General features: G+C 39.3%; 1 protein-coding gene across 7 annotated transcripts in view; it reads right to left on the minus strand.

The window, feature by feature from the left end:
* BRD4 (bromodomain containing 4) overlaps window positions 1-26,293 on the minus strand; it is a 126,715-nt gene that overhangs the window by 10,677 nt on the left and 89,745 nt on the right. For all 7 annotated transcript variants that reach the window (XM_042451163.1, XM_042451162.1, XM_042451159.1 and 4 more), the window contains 5 exons: window positions 23,892-24,193; window positions 22,832-22,942; window positions 6,605-6,657; window positions 4,620-4,947; window positions 2,911-3,459 (listed from right to left, as the gene is read on the minus strand). In XM_042451163.1, the coding sequence (XP_042307097.1) occupies window positions 2,911-3,459; window positions 4,620-4,947; window positions 6,605-6,657; window positions 22,832-22,942; window positions 23,892-24,193 (1,343 nt within the window). The remainder of the gene's footprint in view (window positions 1-2,910; window positions 3,460-4,619; window positions 4,948-6,604; window positions 6,658-22,831; window positions 22,943-23,891; window positions 24,194-26,293) is intronic.

The raw sequence follows: 26,293 nt of genomic DNA on the forward strand, positions 1-26,293 counted from the left end.
TTAGGGGTAGGGCAGATAGAACTCTTTTTTAAAGATTTCTTTTTGGAAAAATATTGGGGGTGGGGAGAGAGAAATATATGCAAATACTTGCTTATCAAAGCTAAACTTATTTTACTGTTTTTACAAGTTAATTTGCATGTACAATTATATTATTTTCTATATTTATTATATTTAAAGAGCATTCTTATACAGCAGTGGTTCCCAATCTGTGGGTTGGAACCCCTTTGGGGGGCGAATGACTCTTTCATGGGGGTCGCCTAAGGCCATTGGAAAATACCTATTTAATTACAGTTATGAAGTAGCAATGAAAATAATTTCATGGGTTTGGGTCACCACAACATGAGGAACTGTATTAAAGGGTTGCAGCAATAGGAAGGTTGGGAACCACTGTTATACAGGTTTACCCAGGATGTTTCACTAAAATCTAGATGCCATCTCCTTTCTTCTGTGAATCTTGTCAACGGACAGAGGTCAATTATAATGTGCATTTTGCCATTTTTCTTCTTTGATATCCACAACAGGTCTTTTAAAGTTTTTGCCCCACCTCCTTCTGACACTGTTGTCCAGCAAGGCAGGGCAACAAACTATTGGTAGCAGAATTCAAAAATATAGCCTTGTTAGTCTGTAGAATCAGTATGTAAAGAGATCTTGTAGCACCTCTGAGACTAACTGAAAGAAATTGGCAGCATGAGCTTTCTACTAAAGCTCATGCTGCCAATTTTTTTCAGTTAGTTTCAAAGGTGCTACAAGATCTCTCTACGTACTGTATGGGTAGCAGAGTGTCAGTCATTTGAGGGGGAAAAGTAGAAAAAAAGGGAACCATGTGAAAAGGACAAAAGAAACAAGATATTTGCTTCTGGTATATTCAGAGTGAGCCAGTGTGGTGTAGTGGTTTGGGTACTAAACCAGGACATTAAAGACCAGGGATCAAATCCCCACTCATCCATGGAAATCCACTGGATCACATTGGGCAAGTCACAATCCCTCAGCTCCAGGGGAAAGCACGAACCCTCTCTGAACCAATCTTGTTTGTCTTAGGGTTGCCATAAGTTGGTTATGCCTTGAAGATACACAACAGTATTCAAAGTAAATACTAGCAGAAAACAGCAGCTCACATGCAACCAAGGGCATATGTACTTCTCTCCAAAAATAAAGAAACAAAACTCCAAAAACTGTTTTGGATTGAATACTGCACTGATTCCACATGAGAAAATAATGGAGAGGTGTTTTTTCCCCCCAACACTCCATAAAATTTCTATTTTTTTCCACTGGAAAATGGGAATTTTTTTTGGATAAAAACTGAGAAGAAAATGTTTTCTAAGGTTCTTGAAGAGGGAAGGGGCTTCACATCTAGTTTTGATACAGATGCGCTTCATAAGTTTCAAAAGGCTAGTCCTCACTTTTAAGTCCTCCATCTCATTCCTCAATTTCTCCATCTGGTCCTTCTTACCTCAGTTCAATGCAAATGAATAGGCTGTTTTGATCTGAACAGTTTGGATGTCATATTGCTACCCATGCCTTAAACAGTATCCACCAATCCACTCAGCTGTCTCCCTCGTTTCCTTTAAATTCTTCTGAAAACCCATTCTTTTAGTAAAACTTTCCAAAAATCACTCAGACTTAATTTTGTCTGCCTTGCCACATGACTATTCTCTCCCATACCAATGATTTATGACCCAATCCTTGACTTCTCCTCTCTCCTGCTTTTGTTTTGTCTGTTAACTCTTTGAGGTCTTTGGGGAGGGTTAATGTCATGTACAGCTCCAGCCTACCTTTGCTGCTAAAACAAGCACCAGCTATGAGGATAAAGAGAAAATGGAAGTCTAAAGAAAGGGCTTCATGATAACCTCTCATGGAGTTAGAAATATGACAGGATTGTTTTGACAGGACATTTTGGGGTTTCCTGGCCTATGATGATAGACATCAGCCAGCAAAAACAAAGATGAGTGCATACTGATTTCCCATAGTAGCATTATTCATAGTGCAGTGACTTGAGTGCTGGATATAGGGCTCTGGGAGACCAGAATTTGAATCTCCACTCAGCCATGGAAACCCACTGGTGATCTGGACAAGTGTCTCTCTCTCAGCCTCGTTGTATACCACTCTGACAACAGTATGAGCTACTAGATGAGGAGGCTCTTTGCTTGCCATGGATATGACCCTGTCAGTGAGTGGCTGCTGATTTTACTCACAGTATCATCTGAGTTATCATAATTTTTCTTTCTCTTTCTAACAGCTGTAGATTTTTTTTTTCCTTACCTGAACCCATGAAGTAAGACATAGAAGAATTCAGCCAGAGGTTAGAAGGCAGCAACAAAATGCAGGAAATATAGGGAAGGCTTTTGAAAAAATAGCAGGAGAAATCTTTTGGGGAAATATGAGGAATTAGAGAAGAAAATAAAAAAATAAGGAACAAGGGCTGATGAAAAGAGCGAGACCCACTTTAGCTCTGATCTCAGCAAAGGCACATTAAAAAAACAGAGGTAAGGGAAAGGAGTCCACTAAGGCTATTAAAGTTATGTGACTTCTGTCTCACACTTTAGGCAGCACAATTGATATCCCACAATGTGGGTTTTGCTCTTTGCACATTCCAAGGAACAGATAGATGGATTTTTTTTCTGTCAAAAATGTTCCTTTTGTGAATTGATACAATAAGAGAAAGAAATAAGAGGTGAACTTGGGCAGGAATTCAGTAATTCCAATATAAAAAGCCTTTTTCCTCACACTTTTGAATTGTCTTCAGTTAAATTCTTACACAGATGAATAAAAAGACAACAAAATATTTTAACAAGTCCTAAAGCAAGGGGATGGCCTCCAACTATTTGACCCCACATTTTGAACATAATAAAAGCACAGAAGAATTTGGGAGCAAAACAATCACACCCACTAGATTTCTGTTCAATTACATACCAGCTGAGTAGGGGTCTGGTTTGTGATGTCTCGGCGATGGGTGGTGCTGGATGACTTGTTGGGGCTTCGATGGCTGTTGAGGTGGCGGTGGTGGCTGCTGTTGTTGTGGCTGTGGGGGAAGATGCTGCTGTGGTGGTGGCTGAGGCTGAGGCATGTGGGAAGTGAATTGCATGGGCTGCATATGTACTGGCCTCTGCTGTGGCTGGTGCTGCAATTGCTGCACAGGGGGATGAGGGGCAGGCTGTAAGGACGGCTGAGGCTGTGACTGGACCTTCACTGAAGGGAGGAGAGAAGTCTGTGGCTGAGCTTTTTGCAGCTGCTGCAGGTACAGCTGCATCTGGCTATTACTGAGCGGCAGGTTGTGATGAGGAGCAGGAGGTTCTTCATCCTCCAGGAGCACTTGGGGAGGCTGGGGGAGCGGGGGCTGCGGAAGCATGGGTTGCTGGTTAAGAGCCGGTGAAACTGCTGGAGGCCGAGAAGGTTTAGGGGGGAGTGCTGCAGCTCGATTACTGGGTCTTGAGGGCTGTTGAGGCAGAGCATTGTGCAAAGCTGGAAAAGAATAAGCAGTAATATATGGTATCAAATATTGTGTCACAGAAGCAGCATTACTGTTATTTCTGGGTATTAAGGTCATTATCTAGCGAGGTAGTCGAGCACCTCACAAAGAAGCATAAATTTATGGTAAAATGGAACAAACTATTGCTTCATGTTTCAGGTGGTGGATTACAATTTAAAATTCTTGCCAGTAAAATGCCTGAGATTTTAAAAATATTGTTTTAAAGCACTTTGAGAGAGAAAAAACAGCCTAGCCTGCTCGTTATTGTGATAGTTCTACCTACAGTGTGCTTCTCATCATGACAGAAAAGGTTTTATTGTGCACCTGAAGTGGTTAAATCCATTCTACCACCTCAGAACCCCAACTTCTTTTTCTGCATGTGTGGACCAAGTCCAAGAGATATAAAAGCATGAAATTTGTTTATTTCTATGTACCAACATTTGTGGGAAATATTAGTGCAAGCCTTTCAACTGAGAATCATTCTAATAAGGAAGAGTTCTTTGTAATGTTCAGGTTCCTATATGAACAAAGTTTTGACAATAGAAGTGGGGTTGTTTTTTGTTGGTTTTTTGGCTCTTTAGTATAAAATATAACAGAGAAAATATATCATACAGAGCACAGCTCTCTACACATTAAAATACCATTCAGAGCCTTTTATATGTCAAAAAGACCAAAAATGATGGATCCTGTACATTGTGTCATAGTGTATAAAAGAACACCAAATTCTGGCCCTTCAGAACTCTAATGGTCCATTTCAGATATAGCCACAGTTTAGCACTTGCTGTGCCTCTCTCTACAAGACTGAACTAGTTCACTGATTACTTCCAAAGCAGGGCATTGTGGTTTAATGTCAGTTAGCCAGCAAGTGTTGAAATAGTGGATTAAGACTCCATTCAATAAACAAACATTAAACCACAGCTGCTTTTTTTAGATGTAATTAAGAACTGAAGCATAAGCTAACCAGGATTAAGCTAATTATGGCTTAGCAATGATGTGCCCAAAATGTTTCTGTCTCTCTCAAGATCAAACTAATACTCGATTGGTAGTACCTTGGGCTGTCCTGGTGCTCAAGCACTGGCAAAGGCTTGTAAGGGGGATTTCACATATCAAGGTTAAAGCTATGATACATCCAGGTTACTCAGTAAGTACTCACCTGGAGGGGACACAACTGCATGTTGATTTAAATGAGGAGGAGTGCTGTGCTCAGGCTGCTGAGGGAGATGGGGTGGCATCTCTGGCTGAGGAAGATGCATAATAGGTTGAGTGAAAGGGGAGATAGTGTCAAACATATTCCCTGGGAGTGGATGCTCCATAACTGGGATCTGCGTTGCAACAAAAGATGGAGGGGAGGACTTGGTTGGAGGTGCTGTTTGTTGAGGGGCAGCTGCGGGTGGCGGTGGTAGCTGCTGTGGTTGTAACTGCTGTTGTGATGGTGGTGGCTGTTGCTGCTGCTGTGCCTGTTGATGGTGATGATGGTGATGCTGTACAAAAAAAAAGATGCTTCAATCAACAGAAGAAAACTTCGGAAGGGACTATTTTGCATGGTAAAGAAGAATTTCTTCTTTCCCCACAACTCCTGCCGATTTGTTCTCTTTCCTCACTTTTTGTAATGTTGAACACTCAACTGAATCTTTGTGATAGAGCAGTGATGGGCAAATTGTAGCTTGTAGGTCACACACAGCCTCCTAGGTGTCAACATTTTGCTCCAGAAGGCCTTCAATGCTCTCTAAGGGACATGGGTGGCATTTTCATCACCTTCCCACCTCTCAATTTGAAACAGGAAGTAAACTGGAAGTGATGTCTTCTTACTTCCTGTTCTTAGAAAAGTCCTCTCCTGGGCCTAAAAACATGACAAAAATGCCCTACATCCCCCGAAGGCATTTGGAGGCTCACAAATGTGTTGACTTCTTTTATGACCCTCAAAAGTTTCTGGGGGAAGGCGAATATAGTCCCCTAGCCTTTTGTAGCTGTCCACTCTTGTGACAGAGACAAGCAGGTAAAGGAAAAGGAATACAAACATGCTAAGTATGCCCAGGCAACTTTGTATGCAAAAGTGTCCTTTTCTGACATTGATTTTGTTGTGAAAATAGGCCACTGATATTCCATTACAAATTCTCATATACAGTCTGCTTTTTAGGAGGAGTACCACATATACTCGTGCATAAGTCAACCTCATGTATAAATCAAGGATAAACTTTGTTGTTGTTGTGTGCAGCCAAGTCTGTTTTTACTTTTTTACTTATGGCATAACTATAATTGAGTTTTCTAAGGCTGAGAATGAAAACTCAGGCACATATAACAAAGAAAACCTCAAGTCCGAAATAACATGAAGGTACACAGCAGCAACAGATGTAATGAACGAAGCAAAGGAAAATTGACACCAAAGAACTTCCAAAATTCTGTCAGGCATAAACGTTTGTGTTCACCCTACAGGCAGGATGGAGGAGGGAACTACAGTAAATGACGGCTTTGGAATGTGTGTGGAAGGCAATGAGGTGCAGATGGGGCTAAGAAAATGTATGCATGTCTATTCTCTTGGTGCTCCTTTGAGGGGAAGTGCCAAAGAGGTGCAACTACCACCTTCTTTCCACCCAGGCATTCAAAAAGGCTAGAAGCACTATCAGAGGAGCAAGTACAGAGCGTCAGTGCTTTTTTTTAGTTCTCCTGGGATGGACTAAGCTCTGGCCTTTTGTCATTCTAGGGAATGGTCCCCCCCCCCCCCCGTTTCTTTTAAATGAGATTTAAGGTACAGTACTTCCAGCAACCCATGGATAAGCCAACCCAGGCTTTTTTGGGTTGGTTCTTTTGGGTACAATTTCTATACTTATACAAGAGTTTATACAGTATGCATTACAGACCAAAATGTGAGTGGGGAGAAATAAGTGACAAATATTTTTCCTAAAGTTTATTTTTGATTCAGTCCATCAGTCAGTGCTAATTTTCAGTAATCAATTTCAACAAATTTGCAGATAGATTCTGCCAGGAAAGACAGTTCAGTGCAAAAAGCTGAGGCAATTTGCCATTTAGCTTCTTGACACCAAGCAGTCAACTGTGTAACTCATTACTGAATATTATTTAACGAATTTTCACCTATCAAAAACAGTAACTAAAACTGCAAACCTGTAACAAATAACTTACCTTTTTCTGTTCTCGTCCAGCATGTCCTTTTTTCTTAAGTTTTGGTGGGATTTCTGTAGGAATAAAGCAACCAAAAATTACTGACCTGGCACTGCAAGCTGCTCTGGGATTACCTGGCATTCATATCAAAGGACAGAGCACTAATAGTTCTAGCATGTGAAGAAAACTTGTTTGATGGCCCAACCCACCCCTTTTTCTTTTGGAATGTAGGGATTTCCTCAGGGAAAAGTTATTCTTAGAGAACAAAATGAGAAACCAACCAGAAATTAAACACTCAAATGATTTGTTTTCTAAAGAAACCATTCCAATGAATGCAAATACATTGCTGAACAAAGCAACAGAGGAAGCAGGCAACATCTAAAGTTAACAGAGCTCTTCCATCAGCTTTATTCCTTCAACAACTTGCTTCAGGGGTGAATAATTCATGATCTTACAGGTATTCAACTGCAACTCATACTATTTTTCATCACTGGCTATTCAGGCTAAAGGCTATTGGGAGCTGCAGTTCAATTATGTCTAGAGGACAGGATAAGTCCCATCTCTAGCTTTGTTGCTAGCATAACATTTTATCACACCTTCCCTTCAAATCTGCTTCCAGCATTAAGCTGAATAAAAACAGCAAGAACTTGCTTGTGTTGAATTCATAGTTCTTATTTACTCCAGGAAACAAAGAACAAGGCAAATTTGCTCTAGGGATTTTGTTATATCATTTACAGAAAACTAACAGTGGGATAAGTTATAGAAGATTATAGGTCCTGTTAGTATATCTAGGGTGTATTTTTTAAAAAGAAGCAAAAGTCAGAGTATTTTGAGAGCAGTGTCCATTTTCCAGCTAAGCAAGAACTCCTCAGTCCACTAGCACTATCTGCTTGTGTTAAAAAAGTGCATGCTACACAATTCTATGGAATAGATGAAACAATACACAAAACACACACTCACATGTAAACAGTTGGAAAATGCATAGTTTAGATCTCATTGGCCAATATTATACACTTTTCATCTCCCTGGAGTAAGAAATATTGCAGTTCTATTTATAAGTGGCAAAGGCAAAATAACTTTGGCTCCAGCGGCAAGTCTATGTAATTCTGCTCAGAAGAAATAGCTTCTGACTGGCTTAAAGGAATGAATCAAATCAGAAACTGGCTTAAAGGAACTGGCTGATTGTCTTAAAGGAATGAGCTTAATCTATACTGTGTGAGCTATAAAGAAAGTTACTGCTAGAAGCCACAGTGGAGAAAGGTTAGGTGCATGGGTTAAGCTTGCAAATACAGCCTATACCCAACTCACTCCACCCCAGTCTATAATTTGAAGACTGGTCCATCAGAATCCATCAGAATAATTGGTCACCTATGAGCCTTCTTTCAGGTACTATGAAAGAAACCATTATGGTAGCAATCCTCTTCTCTTTTCCCACTAGGAAATGTTAAAGCATCACACATGCAATCTACAAACAAATCCAGACCTAGCATCCTTCTTAGAATCATCAGGCACACAATGTGGCCTGCCAGTTTTCTTCATTATTAAAGTTTCTCAAAAAAGTTTTCCACCTTGGAGTCAGTCAGTACACAGGATCTTCTTAGGTCATTTTTGTACGCTAAATGTAAGTGCAGTTATCTGCCTACCAGTCACGATATTAAAAAACATGCTGACCACAATTTTCCACACTCTACCCACCACTGTAAAGTTTTAAATAGCCATGAAGAAAATACAGAGGAAATAAAATCAGTTTCTCACTTTTAAAAGACATTCTGTTTCTATAAGAGTAAACTGACCTACCTTTTGATACATTTTTGCATTTACAAAGGTGCTTTCAAAATCTAGAATCCTCAAGTTGTAAGAAATAAGCAAATATAAAAAACAACGGATGCTCTTGTTTTATAGGGTCAAGGAAAAAATCAAAACAGGAAACAAGAGAATATATGTTTCAGAGCTTGGGAAAATTATTTATTTGGACTAGAACTAGCCAAGTTGATTGAGCAATTCTTAGATTTGAAGTCCCAAGAAGTAAAATTGAAGTTCCAAATTTAGAATTTGATGCTTGATACATGAAGAAGAAAAAAGAAAGAAAAGGGAAGCATCATTCTAGTTGTCCGACTGTAATGTTATTTCATCAATATGGTTGTTACAGAAGATCACCTTGCCATACTTGTTCCTTCATGGATCTTCCTTCATCTTAAGAACATACATCAGTACTGATGCAGGTAGCTACCAAACAGAAATTCATCCAAGATGATATCAGGCAGCAAACATGCTGGTTGAGGTATTGCTTGAACTAGGTCTCAGAGTGCTATTAAAAGATTTCAGGCAGAATGCATGATTCTTTAAGAGGATAAATATTCAGCCAATATAATTTCTGTGCATGTGAGAGGCCTTATATAGAAAAGATTTTTAATATGATAATATAAGATTACATACAAGCCAGCATAGTGCAGTGGTTTGAGTGTTGGACTAGGACACTGGGAGATCAGGGTCTGAATACCCGCATGGCTATGGAAACCTACTTGGATAAGTCATACACTCTCAGCCTCAGAGGAAGGCAAGGGCAAACCATTTCTGAACAAATTCTGCCAAGAAAACCCCATGACAGAGTTGCCATAAGTCAGAAATAACTTGAAGGCACACACAGTGATGACAACATCACAAAGTTTACCAGCTGTATATTCTTTGTACCTTAATTTCTTAGCTCCATGCTCCTTTAAGTACCACAGATTATTTTAGCGTGAAAATAATTAAAAACATGTTATAAGACCATGTTGAAAGGGGCAAACATTCATATAGAGCAGATTTTTTTTTTCAATCAGTGTTCCCTGGAACCCTAGGCCTCCAAAAGAGATTGTGATTGAGCTGTGGATATAGTCATTTTAATGCATGGGTTCCCTGAGACCTTCATTTCAAGGGTTCCTCCAAGCTAAAAAAAGATTGAGAAAAACTGATTTACATTAATGGAAAAGTTGTCATCATTTTGGAGGGAAAAAGTTAGAAGTATTTAGATAACTGAGAACCAGTCTGGCATAATGGTTTGAGTGTTGACTATAACTCTGGAGACCAAGGTTCAATTCCCAGCTCAGCCATGAAACCCACTGGGTGATCCTGGGCAAGTCACATGCTCTCAGACTCAGGGGAACACAATGGCAATCTTCCCCTCAAGGAACTTGCCACGAAAATCCCATGATAGGCTCGCCTTAGGGTCCCTGTAAATTGGAAATGACTTGAAGGCACATAACGATGATAACAATTTAAATAATTCCTGGTATCCTCTGACTCCTGCACTGGTGCTCATCCCTCTTCAGTACTTAGGTATACTAACTATCTCCTAATTGGACTCCCACAAAGAAATTCACATTCAGCAATGTTTCATGTAGTAGCTTACATTTTGTACATGCTTACTTCAAATTACATTAATATTATAATTATTGAAAACTTAATTTGTTCATAAGATCCAAGGTGTGCTCCACACAAGATAGAGGAGTCTGGATCCTCAAGCAATACCATGTGCACTTGGGTACTGGTAACAATGGATAAATGAAGGCAGAATTGGGGATTTGTTTTGTTTTAAGATGCAAAAACTATTGAATTTTTCTCACAATGACATAGTACAATGGCCCCTTGATATCTGCTGGGATTTGGTTTCAGCTCAAGTCCAGTGAAATAAAATGGCATAGTAAAATGGTGCCCCTTACATAAAAGGGCAAAATCAAGGTTTGCTTTTTGGATTTTTCAAAAATATTTTCAAGCCTTGAATAGTTGAATCTTTGGATACGGAGTATCAACTGTCATCGAGGCAAGATAATGCTAAACCCAACACAGACGTCTGAATCTGAATGTACTTACTAATTATATCAAATCATTATTAGGCTGGTCACTAAGAAATTCAAAAGTTCTGTTTCCCACAGGGGATAGAAATTTAGACTCACTTGCTTTCTAAAAACCTTGGCTTGACTAGAATAGTACGAGAATGCTGTCATTCATTAAAGGGCAATTAACTGATCCCCGTTCCAGGGCAGAGAACTCTCTGGAAAGGCTTTTCTGGGGGCACAAGAGATTGTAATCAGGATGGAAAAACAGTAAGTCCTCCTCACCATGTGTGTGCAAAAGTACCTTCCATACATGTACAAAGACATTTAAATCAAAGCTCCCCCCCCCCCCCATGCTCATTTTAGTCCCACAGAATGAAAATATATACAATTTCACGGAAGATCAGCTTAATTATCAGAACCTAGGAAGAGTTTTCAGTAACAGAAGATGGTCTGTTGTTTACTTGCTGGCTAAGCCAATGGGACTAGCAATATAATGAACATTATGACCCAGTACTTTTTGAAAATCATTCTGGCCAAAAGTTTGTATGTAATTCCTTTACAATGTTAAAAAAAAAACCACCTGATTTTCTTAATAGTAGCAACTGTAATTTGTAGCCATATAAAATGTGGGGAGGGAGGATCTTGATTTTTTAATGTCAGGTTAAAAGCTACAGTTTTAGTTATTATACAACAGGTACATTTTTGTAGCAAATCAAATTCTTTATTTTTTTTTATTTAGAACAAAAATAGAGAAACTATACAATTTATTTTAAAAGTATTGCGATTACACCACTGTTAAATCATGAGCATGCAGATAAAATATAAAAACAGATTATATAAATTATTGGTAAATTATTGGCAAAAGTAAAATAACCGAACAGTTGAATAAAAATGAAGCAGACAGTCAATTCATTACTAAATGCATTTTGAATAGTTCACACTTATATATAAGAGAAAGTAGAATTACAGTTTTGGTAAAAACATGCAGTTACACATTCCAGCCAGGAAAAAAAAGTCACGCCCTTATTCCATCCTTTCATAAAAGTTAAAAACATATAACAGGAACAAATGCAAAATGGAGAAAACAATTTAACAACACTAATAAAGCCAGTATGTGTTTAAATGCCCTGGATATAGTTATATTTATGAATAACCACCACTAAGTAAGAGGGAGTTTCCAAATGTACCTCTCATTTATACAATGGTTTTAAAATGTCAACATTTGGGATACTGAGTGACTCACTTGGTAGGAGGTGCTGAACTGTAGTGTTCTCTTAATGCTGTAATGAAAGTCAATGGATCTGACTATTTCTGGTCTCATGCATGGAGGTCATTATTTATTTAGATGTACAGCCCACCCAATCCTAAGATGCCAGAGCAAATCAACTGACGTAACACTTCTTGCCCCTGACAGTCATGTACCCCGAATCAATGAATCTGCTATAGGACACTAGTCCAAATAAAACTGAAAATTCAAACCTCAGATTTGTCTAGAAATGCTTTGTCCTTGAATTTATAAAAGAAAGGTTAGTTTCTAAGATATCTTGTTACCTTTTAAAGAAAAAATTGAAATTATTGATTCGTAGGAAAAGAGTAGAATTAAAATGCTTAAGAGACATCAGTTTAAGCTGATTATGCTAAAATGATCTTGTACCCAGCAAAGCAAATGGTGGCAGATAATGGGAGTTTCATCGCTTGAATAAAGGGGGGGGGAGGAGAAGAGGCACAAATTGGCCCTACTCCCACTATAGATGATCAAGTAACTACTTACCACACAGAGCTCTCATGTATACATAGGTTCTCTAATTACAAGACGTGTCCGTTTGGTACTTTAGTATAGTGTGTTCTGAGCTACTGTTGTTGTTTGCTTTCAAGTTGATTCCAAGTTATGATGACTCTCTAAGGCAACCCTATCAAAGAGTTTTCTTGGTAAGATTTGTTCAGAGGGGGTTTGCCTTTGCTTTCCCTTGAGGCCAAGAGAGTGTGATTTGTCTGGGGCTACCCAGTGGATTTCCATGGCTGAATGGAGATTTGAACCTGGTCTCCAGACTCCTAGTCCCACACTCAAACCACTGGGTATCAGATGTTCCAAGCTATATGCTGAATTAAATACAGGTGCCTTACATAAAAACAATGAATTCCCCAGAGCTTTAGGCTGGGCTGAACTGGTTATGGAACAAAACTATAATTAATATCTATTTTAAAGATGAACTTCAGCCTGAAATAGAAGTTCCTCCAACACTTGCTCCAGATGAGGACGCTGTTAGCCCCTCCAAACAGTAAGAGGAAAACAGAATTTCTATCTTCCTGTAAGACAGAAAGAAACCAGGGAATTCCCTTACAATGGCCAAATTCCAATTCTTCAAAAGCTTACAGCTCAAACCATTAACTTGCTTTCCAAGTGTGGAAGAGGGTTTTAAAACAATTTGGGAGTGGAATGAGCTGTTCGAAGGGAAACAAGAAAACTGCCAAACACATATTCTAGTTCACAACACATCATTTAAGATGTAAAAACCAACTCAGTGGGTACAGCCAAAGCATATAGGGTGACCTTTGAAAACTGCTTGAAGGATACAAATTGCTTACCATATGCTAGGATTTGGCCATCTATGGGGCATAAGATTTGGATATTTAGCTGCTGATTAAAATGTTCTAGCTCATCACTCAAGTGTTAAAACGTCATCTGAAAACATTTGTCAGATAGTCACACTAAAAATAACGGATACTGGTTTGTTGATAGTGCTCTTATTTTCCTGAAGATAGAAAATGCAACTGGTAGATAAGAAAGCTAAAGTTCATCCTAAAGTGTAAAGATATATAATTAAATCCTAAAATTAGGATTGTCCATGTACTGTATTTCTATGCACAGTCATGAAAGCTAGACAGTGAAGAAAACCAACAGGAAGAAAATCAACTCATCTGAGACTTGGTGCTGGAGGAGTTTTGTGGGCAGCATGGACTGCTAAACAGACAAATAAATGGGTACTAGAGCAAATCAAGCCTGAACTCTCCCTAGAATTCAACATTACTCAATTGACATATAGAGTGCGCCCGCGTCATATGCGGGCGCATTATACGCTGAAAGCAATGCTGCTACTTCCAGCACCATGCACTGGAAAAAACAACGGCACATATGTCCATGGCACATGTGCACCGCCACGAGCTCATTACTTGTAATGGGGCTCGAGCATATGCACTTTTGGTTTGGGGGGGGGGGGGGGGGAACGGATCCCCTGCATAAAACAAGGGTGCACTGTACTTTGGACATGTCATGAGAAGACATGACTTACGACTTGACAACAGTTAACAACTGGTGTAGATTAAGGACATCTGCAGCATGCTTCTGGTTGTGGGGTGGCTTGACAGAAAAAGTCCAGTTGCTTGTTCTTGATGCACTCTGCAACTGGGAGAACACTTACTTCTGTTGGGGCCCTGCCAGGCTAAAAAGGTGTTTATTTTATTTTTTTGTGGGGGGAGCTGCCATCTCTATCAGACATGACTATGACAACAGAGCTCTGTCACTGTAGTTATGTCTGATGATACAGGATCTTGACTACTATATAAATAAAGCTTAATAATGATAATAATACTTATGCATTATACTCTGTTTCAGACTGGATGTACACTTCTGTTCTGCGGAATTCAATTGGCATTAGAAAAGAGGGTGTGACGGTGATTTCCTTTCCAGTACCATCTCATACTCTATTCAAGAGGGCTTAGTGAGCCTCAGAATGGAGGCCACCACAGAAAGCTATAGGAGGAAGAGAAAACTATCACTGCTTTATCCTCTACTTCGAGCAGGAAGCCTCTGCCTCATCCTGATTTCTGTTCTGGAGGGATAATCTTTAATCCAATCCACAAACTTTTGCAAAAGTGGTTTCTGAAATCCAGTTTGGAAAGGCTAATAAAGTTAACACAAAAAACTTAGGGACAAATAAAGTCAGCCCTCCACATTGTAGGGGTTAGGGGACTAAGACCCCCACCAATGTGTGAAAACTGTGAATAAACTGCCCCCCCGTAGCCATTACCAAGGTGGGGGGGGTTTGCGGGAACAAGGAGCGTTTTTGTTCCTCCATCCTTCCCTCCTGGAAAGGTTTGCCCAGATTTAGCATTTGTGAATATTAAAACTGAGGGGCCATTCACATTACAATTACCCTGGTTCTGAAATCGATTCTTGCACGGAAGTTCATATTCACCCGAATCCCCCTGAAGCGAATCAGAGGCTTGCACACCCGTTCCGTGGCAAATGCCCCTTAGAGCGGTTAAAAGAAATCGGCGCAAATAGCGTTTCTTTGTGAGAAACCCCGGGTTCTGTGGAATATGAACTTGCGCCGACATGACCGGAGCAAATTGAGGGAGGGATTTAGTCAGAGGGTGGGCAAGGGCAGGGCATTCCCTCCCATCATCAGAAGGGAGGGAGGAGATGAGGAGAGGAGGAAAGAGCCGAAAAAAGGGGATCTGGATGCAAAGGGGTGACTTTTGGGCTGCAGAGACTGTCAGAGAGTGGGGGTGGAGAAAGTGATGGAGGAGGAGGAAGAGATATTGAGGAGCTGGAGAAAAGAGTCAATGGCATCCCCGAGGAAGGAGAGGGTCTGAAGGAAGGAGGAGGAGGAGGAGGAGGAGGATTTCCAGGGGGAATTGGGTTGCGGGGCTACGCTGGGGTAGTAGGGAAATCCAGCTGCAGCAGAAGCAGCCTCTTCTATTTCTGATAATTTCCGTTTGATGTGTATTTTTTTAAACATTATTTTTGGCAAAAAATGCGCATGTTCTTAGCAATAGATATAACAGATAGATAGATAGATAGATAGATAGATAGATAGATAGATAGATAGTGAGCGGAGCAAGGGTCATTTCAGGGCAGGTGGGGGGGCAGAGCAAGACAAGCCTCTTCTATCCATCAGGGACCTTTTCCCTTTGATGTGTATTTTTTTAAATATTTTTGGCAAAAAATGTGCATGTTCTTGGCAATAGATATACTATAGATATATAGACAGATAGATAGTGAGAGGAGCAAGGGTCATTTCAGGGAAGGGGGGCAGAGCAAGACAAGCCTCTCCTATCCATCAGGGACCTTTTCCCTTTGATGTGTATTCTTTTAAAATTATTTTTCTCTGTCGATGTCTAATCTTGCGCATGCCTTTTCCCTTTGGAATGACAGCTGGATTGCGAATGAATGTTACAAACCGAATGTAATGTTGCAACTTGGCAAACTGATACAGCTTTTGCTAGGGCAGGCTATTATTTCCTTTGGAATGACTGCTGGATGAATGTTACCAACTGAATGTAATGCTTCTCTTTCCAATTATGTAAATTGACAAATTGATACAGCTTTTGCTAGGAATTCAGGGGTAGCCTAGAGAGAGAGAGAGAAAATGCATCCTTTTCTGGCATTCCGAGGTGAGGAATTAATATTATTGATATTATTATTATGATTACCTCTGTATGAGGCATTCTGGGGTGGCAAGGAATGGGGGATACTGGATGCATTAACTTGCATTTGGGGATTGAAAATGGGGCTGGGGGAGATCATAACCTGCACACACACCCCACACACAAAGAGGTTTATTTGACAAAAGGTGCGCACTTTGGGGCATCTTGTGCATGGCTCTTTAAAAAAAGGAGGGGAGGAGGACACTTCCGATGCCCCTGCAAACGTCACCTATGACGATTGCTTGATTGACAGCAGGCGCCCTCAAGTTAAACCCGATAAGGCATTCGGGTTAAAATGCCCCTCAGTCATAGTGGGCACTCGCCCACGGAGAGATTCAGGGGAGGGGCATCCGGATCTACCCAGTTCCACCCACGTTAACTGGGCCAGTGGGAATGGGGCCTGAGAATGTCAAAACCTCCAAATGTGGAGGGCCGACTGTACATGGTAAATACATCAAACATATTTTGGCCATATCATGAGAAGATACTTTGGCTATATCATCACTCCCTAGAAAATATAATAATGCCTGTTAAGGTAGAAGGAAAAGAAAAAGACCATATTCCAGATGGATAGACTCAATCGAGGAGGCCACAGCCGTAAGTCAGCAGGTCCTAAGCAAAGTAGTTGATGATAGGGTGACTTAGAGGTTTTTCATTCATGGGGTTACCATAAGTTGAAGTCAACTTGATGGCAGTTAACAAGACAACCCTCATTACTCTTTGTAAAAATGAGGATTGAAAAAATGATCTAGAATTATCATTGATAAATTTGTTGTTTTGGCTAAGTTTGAAATCTTTTTACTTTTTTTATCAAAGCTTCAATGAGAAAAATTCCAAATAAATCCAGTTGTACGGTATATTGAATATTACCAAACCATCAACTTACTTATTTATCTGTATAAATGATGGCAGGTTGACCGATCTAAATTAAACTTTTTATCTGTAAAAGCAAATAACCTTTAAAAATAAAATGCTTGTACTTAAGCTGTCCTGGAGTCACTGGGAAATAACAAGATTCCAAGGAAGGAATACAGTGGTACCTCGGGATACGAAATACCCAGGTTACGAAATTTTCGGGATATGAAAAAATCCCATAGGGAATTATTGTTTCGGGTTACGAATGTTTTTTCGGGTTACGAAAAAACTTTTGGTGCTTTTTTCGGCTTTTTCGCACGGAATCGCGGCTTTTCCCCATTAGCGCCTATGGCAATTCGGCTTACGAAGGCTTTTCGGGTTACGAAAGCGGCCGCGTTACGAATTAATTTCGTAACCCGAGGCACCACTGTATACACAAAAGGGAATGAAATAACTGTAGGCATAAGTCAGACTTTGTTTCTCTGGTTCTATTTATCATACTACCTAGGCCAAGGAGGTGGAGGTTTTTAACAGCATGCTACAGAATGTTTCCTCAGCTCTATAGCACATTCAGGAAACAAATCTCCAGTTGCATTCTGGTCTCTTTCATATGCTATCTTCTTGGAATGCCCAGACTTTACCATTTAACCTTCTAACTGAAGGAAGTAATCCAAATTCAGAAATCAAACTATTTAAATATATATGCAGGATACAGGCCTAAATACCATAAAGGCACCAGGTCCTATCTGATCTTGGAAGCTAAGCAGGGTCATTCCTGGTTAGTACTTGGACAGAACACACAATGACAGAGTCAATGAATACTAGATGCTATGCCTATATTTCAGAGGAAGAAACTGGCAAAACCATCATCAAGTTGCTTAAGAAACTGGCAAAACTATTATCAAGTTGCTTAAGAAAATCCTTTCAGATTCATGGGGTCACCATAAGTTATAGGCAACTTGAAGGCACATACATGCAGGATACACTTTCAGATTTAAGAGCAGAGGGAAGCAGATTAACACCATATTCCTCTCCATTTCCAGGTGCGCTGTTGGCATTTTCAGTTACATTGTGATGTCTCAAGTATGTAGAGAGACATGAACAGATAGTATCTGTAAATCATTAATACAGTTGCCTCTTGGAACTCGTAGATGATCCGTTCCAGATCCCCCCAAGTTCCAAAACTTGCACATATTCAAGCCCCATAGGCTTGAATGGGTGTGAGCCCCATTGAGGTTGATGGTGGTCACCCCTAGGCAGATTTTCAAGTCCACAAAAACTTAAACCACAGAAATGAATAACACTTTCTAATTCAGATGCTAATCCTGAAATGCTTGGCCTTGCACTACACTATTTTATTGTGAATTAATACAAATTTGTTACAGTTTTATAAAGAGTACTCTGAAAAGAGGGTAAGGGAGTTTGACCATATTTAGAACTACCATGAAAATGGGCAAGTTAAAAATGGTACAGCAGAAAGGGTGCAGCAAAACACATTAGAGACATCTGTGATCTTTTATCACAGACAATTGTCTTATTTCAAGTTATAGCTCTGTTGTATGACACGTATCTCCATGTCTGATAATCACTGGTGGTGGTGAGTGCCTTCTAGTCATGTCTGACTTATGGCAACCCTAAGACAAACCTATCATAGGCTTTTCTTGGCAAGAATAGTTCAGAGGAGGTTTGCCATTGCCTTCCCCTGAGACTGAGAGCATATGACCTGGTCAAAGGCACCCAGTGGGTTTCATGGCTAAGCTGAGAATTGAACAACCCTGGTCTCCAGAGTCACAGTCCAATACTCAAACCATTATGCCATGCTGGCTTTCATTAGTAATCACTAACCTTACTGAAGATGCCAGCCACAGATGCTGGTGAAATATCGGGAATAAACTCTTCTAGAACATGGCCACATAGCCTGAAAAACCCACAAAAAACTACTAACCTTTCTGTTTTGCATCTATGCACACCTTTCCTTCATGGAATCTTATTTGGTCACCTAATCAGGGCATTGTGGTGACCATGTGTTCTTGAAGGCTATGCCAGCAGAACATAAACTCTTACAAATTCTATGAGACTGGCAAGGCCTTCAGTATAGCCTCCAATGTTGGATCACAAGTCTGCTGTCCAATGACATGCCTAGAGAGTGGCCAGTAGCAGATGAACTAACCACAACAACTATGTAATGGTGGAGATACATCAATAAAATCACAGAGCTTTCAGCTATTTGCAGCATACATCAGATTTTTAAAAGGTTACTTTGAAGTTATTGGAAACGGAGAACATAATAAAACAGCTATTAAAAACATATTAAAACCTAGACATATGCACAGTTTGAGCCAGCAGTTAAAAATGGCAGATCAATTAATAAAAAGTTGATAAATACCTTAAAATGCCATTAAGATCTCAGGAAATCAGAACCGCCTCAGTGATAACAGGCATGATACCAAGCAAACCTTTCTTGGGACGTAACACCTTAAGATGGACACCACTAAAAAAGGCCTCCTTTACTGCCTATTTTGGCCACAATATAGAGCCATTTGCACATGTTAATGTTTTTGAAATGTTGTCTTCAACTATTAAGTTTCCCTCCGTTTAAAAATCAGTGTTGGGATTTTGCAATGAAGTTTTCAAAACAAAACATGGGAGGCTCCCAGATGTACAGCAAGGACAGATTCCCTTTGAAATGAAAGGCTCTCTCCAAGCTGCTTCTTAAAATATAGCAAACTTTAGGCAGAGTTTCTGAGCTTTCTTAGACAACAGGAAAGAGAAGATTAAAAAACAAAAACAAATAAATGATGAATACTCCACTCTGAATGGTATCCTTTATAGATACTATGCCCATTAGTGAGCTGGGTATAAAAGGATAAAAACTAAAGTGAATATTATTAAGAAATCAAGCTTTGCAATTCAGTAGCTTACTTAAGAGCTTCTAGTAAGAATGGTAAGAATCCTAGCGTTAAATTCAACTGGACAGGAATAAGCCTGTACAGAGCAGAAAACCTAAATGACCATTTTATTTTTTAGTAGTCAGGAACTTTAGTGCAGGACTATTCACAAACTGAGAATATCTGTGCCCTTTTAGTGGTACCCCGGGATACGAATTGATCGCGTTACGAAATTTCCGGGATACGAAAAAGTTCCATTGGAAAAAACTGTTCCGGGATACGAAGGTTTTTTTTTCGGGTTACGAATTTTTTTTCGGCGCGAAATTCAAACGCGCGGCTTGCCAGCGCTAACGGAAAGCCCTTTTCGGCTTGCGAAATGCATCAGGTTACGAACGCCGCGGCGGAACGAATTAATTTCGTAACCCGAGGGAGCACTGTATAATTAAGGACATTTAAAACTATAGGCCTATGTTTTAAAAGCAATCAAAATGTCTTTACCAAGGTCACACTGTTAAAGTACTTGGGTTGGTCACTCACTCACGCTCTCTCTCACACACACACATATACAGGCAGTATATATATTATTTATATTTATGTTACAGAAAACCTACATTTACAGTTGCAATTTTAAAATAAACTGCTACTGACATTCATTGTACTCTGAGAAATGAAGAAAGAAAGAAAAGAAGGAAAGAAGTAAGGGAACAAATATGGAAGATCAAGTACATCAGAAAATTATTTGAAATCTGAAGCAAATACTTAAGACTACCTGTACAGCCAATCCCGGGATTTAAAAATTCCAGGAAAAAAGATTTGGATTGTGGGTTTTTTAAAGTCCACTCTATTAATTTCTTTCACATACAGGTAAAACTGTTCTCTCCCCCCACAAAAAAAAAGGGGGGGAGGGAGGCAGGGAAGGAGGGGGCTTTTTCATACAGCTATGAAGGTATTAGGATTCATGAACAGGATCCTTTTGCCATGGATCCTGTTTCTGTGATGCAAGAAGGTATCTGCTACAGTATGAGTGAGGAAAGTGAAAGCTCCATTGGTGCAAGATCCTCTCACCCAAATATGGGTGATTTCCCTCTTGCAATATGGCACAGGATATGACACAGCTGACATATGTGACCCCACTGGAGGAGTCTCCAACCTTTTGGTTTTCAAGGGCTAGTGGAACTCTGGGATTGAGGGAAGAAGGGGTGAGGAGGGAAAGAGGAAGACTGCCTCAGCAGCCTTCTATTCATGCAACTAGTGGCTACAACCGAAGATTTTTTTAAAAAATATCAGCTGCCAACATACTAAATTACAAGTCTATTATGAATTACTGATTTAATGAATACAACATAAAACTCATATAGTCTCTAGATTGCTGATTTCTATAGAATGTTACATAAATCACAACCTAGGCTAGATTACCTAGACTAAAACAGCAACTGAACAGCATCAGAATAACACTCTGCCATATTTATAAGACCTATTTATTAATTTAAAAACACCATTTTCTGCCACTAAGTATATCAAAAAGAATCAAGCAAATGCTATTGTTGAATCACAAGGAACCATAAGCTATGTCACTTTCAACTTGAAAACATCACATATACAAATGTAAGCTGCAGTGATATTTTACCAAAGTATACTGCACAAGTCTTTTAAATTATGTGAACCCTGTAAAATGTCTCAAAATTGGAAAGAAAAAATAAAAATCCAGTATCTCTCAAGGTACAACAACATCCAAAATCCACAAAACAATGATATCCTTATTGGACCAACTAAAACAAAACAAAACAAAACGAGCTCTACTGGCTTCTTCATCAAGCAAAGGTGTTAACAATTATACAGAAGAGGAAAAAATAAAGCTGTTAGTCATAGGCTTGCATTCATACATGCCAACCTTCCCTGCTTCTGGCCCTGTGGTTACTGGGAGATTCTTAAAAGTCTAGGAAATCCACACGGCCAGGAGGAGGAATGGCCTGCCTACAAGAATATCCCTCCATACCATCTGAACTGAGGACAGCCACCAAAACGTTTTAACAAAATGCAGGTCTATGACAAAACATAATTTTCCCTCATTCTCCTGTAGGATTTTTAACATCTAATATTGTTTTATAATTTTGTATTTGATTATGGAGCTTATTGCACAGCTTTAAGCGAATTACTGCTTCCAAATTGAATGCTAATTCAGTCTGCATCCGAATACTATTGCATAAATTTTTGCCGCTGATGCCACCAGACGGATGCAGCTTGGGGAACCTTCCAGCTAGAATCCGAGTTCTGCCAGCCAATTTGCAAAGCCAGCTTTGCAATTCATCTGCCTGGCAGTGGCGGCAAAAATCCATGTGATAGTATCTGGATGCAGCCTGAATTAGAATTCAATTCGGGAGCAGTAAGTCGCTTTTAAAGCTGTGAGATAAGCTCCTATATGCATTAGTTGTTTTTACAGTTTGCATTTTAACTGTGTAACTCGCTTAATCTGAATAGTTTATATCTGATGACTTTTAGATTGTATGCCATTGGCAGGTTATATGCTGTTTTAATGATGCCTGTAAAGTGCCATGCAAATTTATGATGCTATATAAATAAACATAAATCATCATAATCACCCTTTGCCTGATGAAGAAGCCAGTGGAGCTTCAAAAGCTTGCAACATGTATACTGTGCATTTTAGTTCTCCCCATAGAGGTATCACTGTTTTGCAGATTTAGGATATTAGGGTACTTTTCTATATGGCCAACATTGCTACCCCAAGATATGTTTTCTCAATATCTCTCAATGTTAATGTAAAATAACAGATGTTTTGAGAACATTTCTGTTCTAAGTGCAACCTATTTTTTCAAGAAACTCTCACTGCTTTTTTCTAATACACAAACGTTATTACTATTTACTGGCAAACCAGCTATGTGTTTCCAGATTAAAAAGTGCTTCTTCATATCAGTGTAGTAAGAAGTTACTTTAGAAAACAACCTCTCTCTTAAGTGAATCTAAACCATTAGAATGATAAAATACCTGAGCACAAAGGAAGGAGTAGCTCCACCATGCTTAATATATTTAATGCATCTGAACCATCAGATGCAAAACTCCCATTATACTGCTGGGTCCCAAATGGCCTAGCTCCATATACAGAAATCATATATACTGCTTTAATACTAATACAAAAATAAAAATAAAAAAAAATAAAAAGACGAAGCCAATACTAAAAACATATTTATTTATACAGGAAACAGGTATAGGACTGAGTCTTTAAATAATCTGCATCTAACCTGTTTCTGAATCTTCACTGTCGGAGGAGCTGGACTCACTGGTGCTCTCAGACTCTGAGGAGGAGAACCCCTTCATTTTAGAGGAACCAGCAATTACATCCACTTTCTCTGCTGCAACAAGATAATAGCACAGTATTGTCATTGGATAAGAATATAATCCAGAACCCATTGTTGTGCTATGCACTACTCCCATTTAACACTATGGTAAACTATTTTCTCCCACATGGAAGATTTCTACATATTGATGCACTTGAACTTTTAGAAGGCAAAGCAAATGTGCTGCCCTGCTCTTATCCCCCCCCACCCCACTTCAACAAAGCCATGTAGAAGAGAGATGGTCTTCTTATATCATCCTTTAAGAAATAATGCAAGATGAAAGGGAATGTATCATTACCAAGCAGCCAAACCTGTACTTCTCAAATAGTTTAGCAATTATGTGTCCTGTCATGGCAGCCACTGCCATGAAGTCTTTGCATTTGTTTCTCTTCCTCTCTTTATAAAAGTTTTATTCATCTTCTGACTGATGTTTATAAGTAGTAAATTATTACTATATAAATCCTTAATATTCCAAAAAAATTAGAATATAAAGTAATAAAATTAATTGTTTTACAAGATATCATGATAAACAGTTTTAGAGCTCTTCTTACACCTGAAGAAGTTTGTGCATCTACTTGGGATGGATTTCACAATAAAAAGGAAATGCGTCAATTTTACAAAGCCATTAAAATAGACTAATAACAGGATATAAGACTGTAAAAGTATAACAGTAATGTGGCATGCTTTTATAGTTGTTTGAAGAAAATACTTGTAGTGTTGTTTTAAGTATGATCCAATAGCCAGTAGCAGGGACCATCAGGATGAAGTCCAGTGAGAACATCTAACACTTCTGGTCCTTTGTTATTAATCTAGTCCATCATTTGCTGGAAGTCCAGATGAGGGACTCTTTTCTCTTGCATGAGTTTATAGTTCCTGAACACTAATACATTTCCCCATCTCTACACAGAGTAACTTAGTAAACATCGCTGAAATGTCAAGCAACTGCCCTGAGCTTGAACGGTACCTTGAGGTTTCCTCTTTTTCCGTAAACAAGATGTTACGTATCTCTCCAGCTCCCGCAACGTGGATGCCTTTAATGTCTCAAAGTCAATTTCAATTTCATCAGGATTGGAGTTTTTGAGTGAGGGTTCTCTTGACTGGATGATATGGACAACCCGGCCTAGCTTTTCACCAGGCAATTTGTTAATGTCCAGGCTCAACTGTCTTTTTTCCTCGTAAGACATTGGCTTACATTTCTCCTCCTCCTCCGACTCATAAACAGGAGGTGGCTTGGTGTTCTTCACAGTCACAGGCTCCTTCTTACCACTTTAAAGAACAATTACAATGCATTACTGTTAAGCAACACAATAATTCTAAGAATTCTAAGATTTTAAACAGGTAACACTTTTTATGAATTTTCATGAATTACATTTTAAAGTTTGTTACCACCATCTACTGCGTTCTGCAATTTGACATATATTAATGTATAGTAATTTGAGCATTCGGGAAATCTAGAATTCAAATCTTACCTCAGTCACAAGCATACTAGTTGGCCTTAAATAAACCATCATTTCACAATCTGAAATGGCGAAAAACCAGAATTGTTTGCTATCACTGTGAAAGAGAATAGACAGGGTTCCCCATGACATTCTTGCAAACAATCTAGTGAAATGTGGGCTAGACAACCTAACTTTTACATGGATTTGTAATTGGTTGACTGGCAGAACCCAAAGGGTGCTCAACAATAGATTCTTTTCATCCTGGAGAGAAGTGACCAGCGGGGTGCCACAGGGTTCTGTCCTGGGCCCAGTGCTATTCAACATCTTTATCAATGACAGAATTGGGAGTATACTTATCAAATTTGCAGATGACACCAAATTAGGAGAATTAGCTAATACTCCAGAGGACAGGATCAAAATTCAAAATGACCTTAATAGATTAGAAAGCTGGGCCAAAGCTAACAAAATGAATTTCAACATGGAGAAATGTAAGGTACTGCACTTAGGGTGGAAAAATGAAATGCACAGATATAGGATGGGTGACACCTGAACGAGACTACGTGTGAAAGGGATCTGGGAGTTCAAATAGACCACAAACTGAACGTGAGTCAACAGTGTGATGCAGCAGCTAACAAGGCCAATGCGATTTTAGGCTGCATCAATAGAAGTATAGTGCCTAGGTCAAGGGAAGTAATAGTGCCACTCTATTCTGCTTTGGTCAGGCCCCATCTGGAATATTGTGTCCAGTTCTGGGCACCACAATTTAAAAAGGATGTTGAGAAACTGGAGCGTGTCCAAAGGAGGGCGACTAAAATGGTGAAAGGTCTGGAAACCATGTCCTATGAGGAACAACTTAGGAAGCTGGGGATGTTTAGCCTGGAGGAGAGAAGGTTAAGTGGTGATATGATAGCCCTGTTTAAATATCTGAAGGGATGTCATATTGAGGAGGGAGCTAACTTGTTTTCTGCTGCTCCAGAGAACAGGACCCTGAACAATGGATACAAGCTACAGGAAAAGAGATTCCACCTCAACATTAGGAGGAACTTCCTGACAGTAAGGGCTGTTCGACGGTGGAACACACTCCTTCAGAATGTAGTGGAGTCTCCCTCCTTGGAGGTCTTCAAACAGAGGCTGGATGGCCATATGTCGGGGATGCTTTGATTTAGATTTTCTGCATGGCAGGGGGTTAGACTGTATGGCCCTTGCGGTCTCTTCCAAATTTATGATTCTATGCTAAATAAATATAGTATACTAAATAGCCTATGATAAACTGTTTCTAGGCTTAAGGGTCTCCCAAGATGCCCTACACATCTGCAGAAATTCATTCTATGTTTGTATTTCCCTTACTTCACTATAAGGAATAATATAAAGCATAACTAGGTATTATTAATACATAAAAATAAGGAGACAGATATGCAACAAAGTATAATGCCTCACGATATCTGTACAGCCAAACATATCTATCTTATCAGCTGTTTTCTGAGGAGGCTTCCAATCAGAAAATTCATTTTTAATTTATCTCTCCAAAAAATTACATATCATTTCACACCTACAAAATGAAGGAACTCTGTAGGGTGTGTGTGTGTGTGTGTGTGTGTGTGTGTGTGTATATATATATATATATATATAAAAATATAAATATAAATATAATATGACAAGCATAGGCAGGAATTTTTTGAAAAGGTTATAGATTGAGAGTCATAATTTCAGAGGAATACATACACTCTGGTTTATTTATTAGCCTTGTCTTATATGTTAAGATCTAGTAATTAAAAATCCAGTTATTGTTAATCTGAGAAACTCTCTTTAAACAAGAATTACCATAGTGTCATCATGTTATATACTGTATATATCAATGATGTTGAACCTTTCAGAGGCCCAGTGCCCAAACTGCAACCCAAAACCCACTTATTTATTGCAAAGTGCC

Source organism: Sceloporus undulatus, chromosome 2 (assembly GCF_019175285.1).
Source record: "Sceloporus undulatus isolate JIND9_A2432 ecotype Alabama chromosome 2, SceUnd_v1.1, whole genome shotgun sequence".
NCBI classification, from domain to species: domain Eukaryota; kingdom Metazoa; phylum Chordata; class Lepidosauria; order Squamata; family Phrynosomatidae; genus Sceloporus; species Sceloporus undulatus.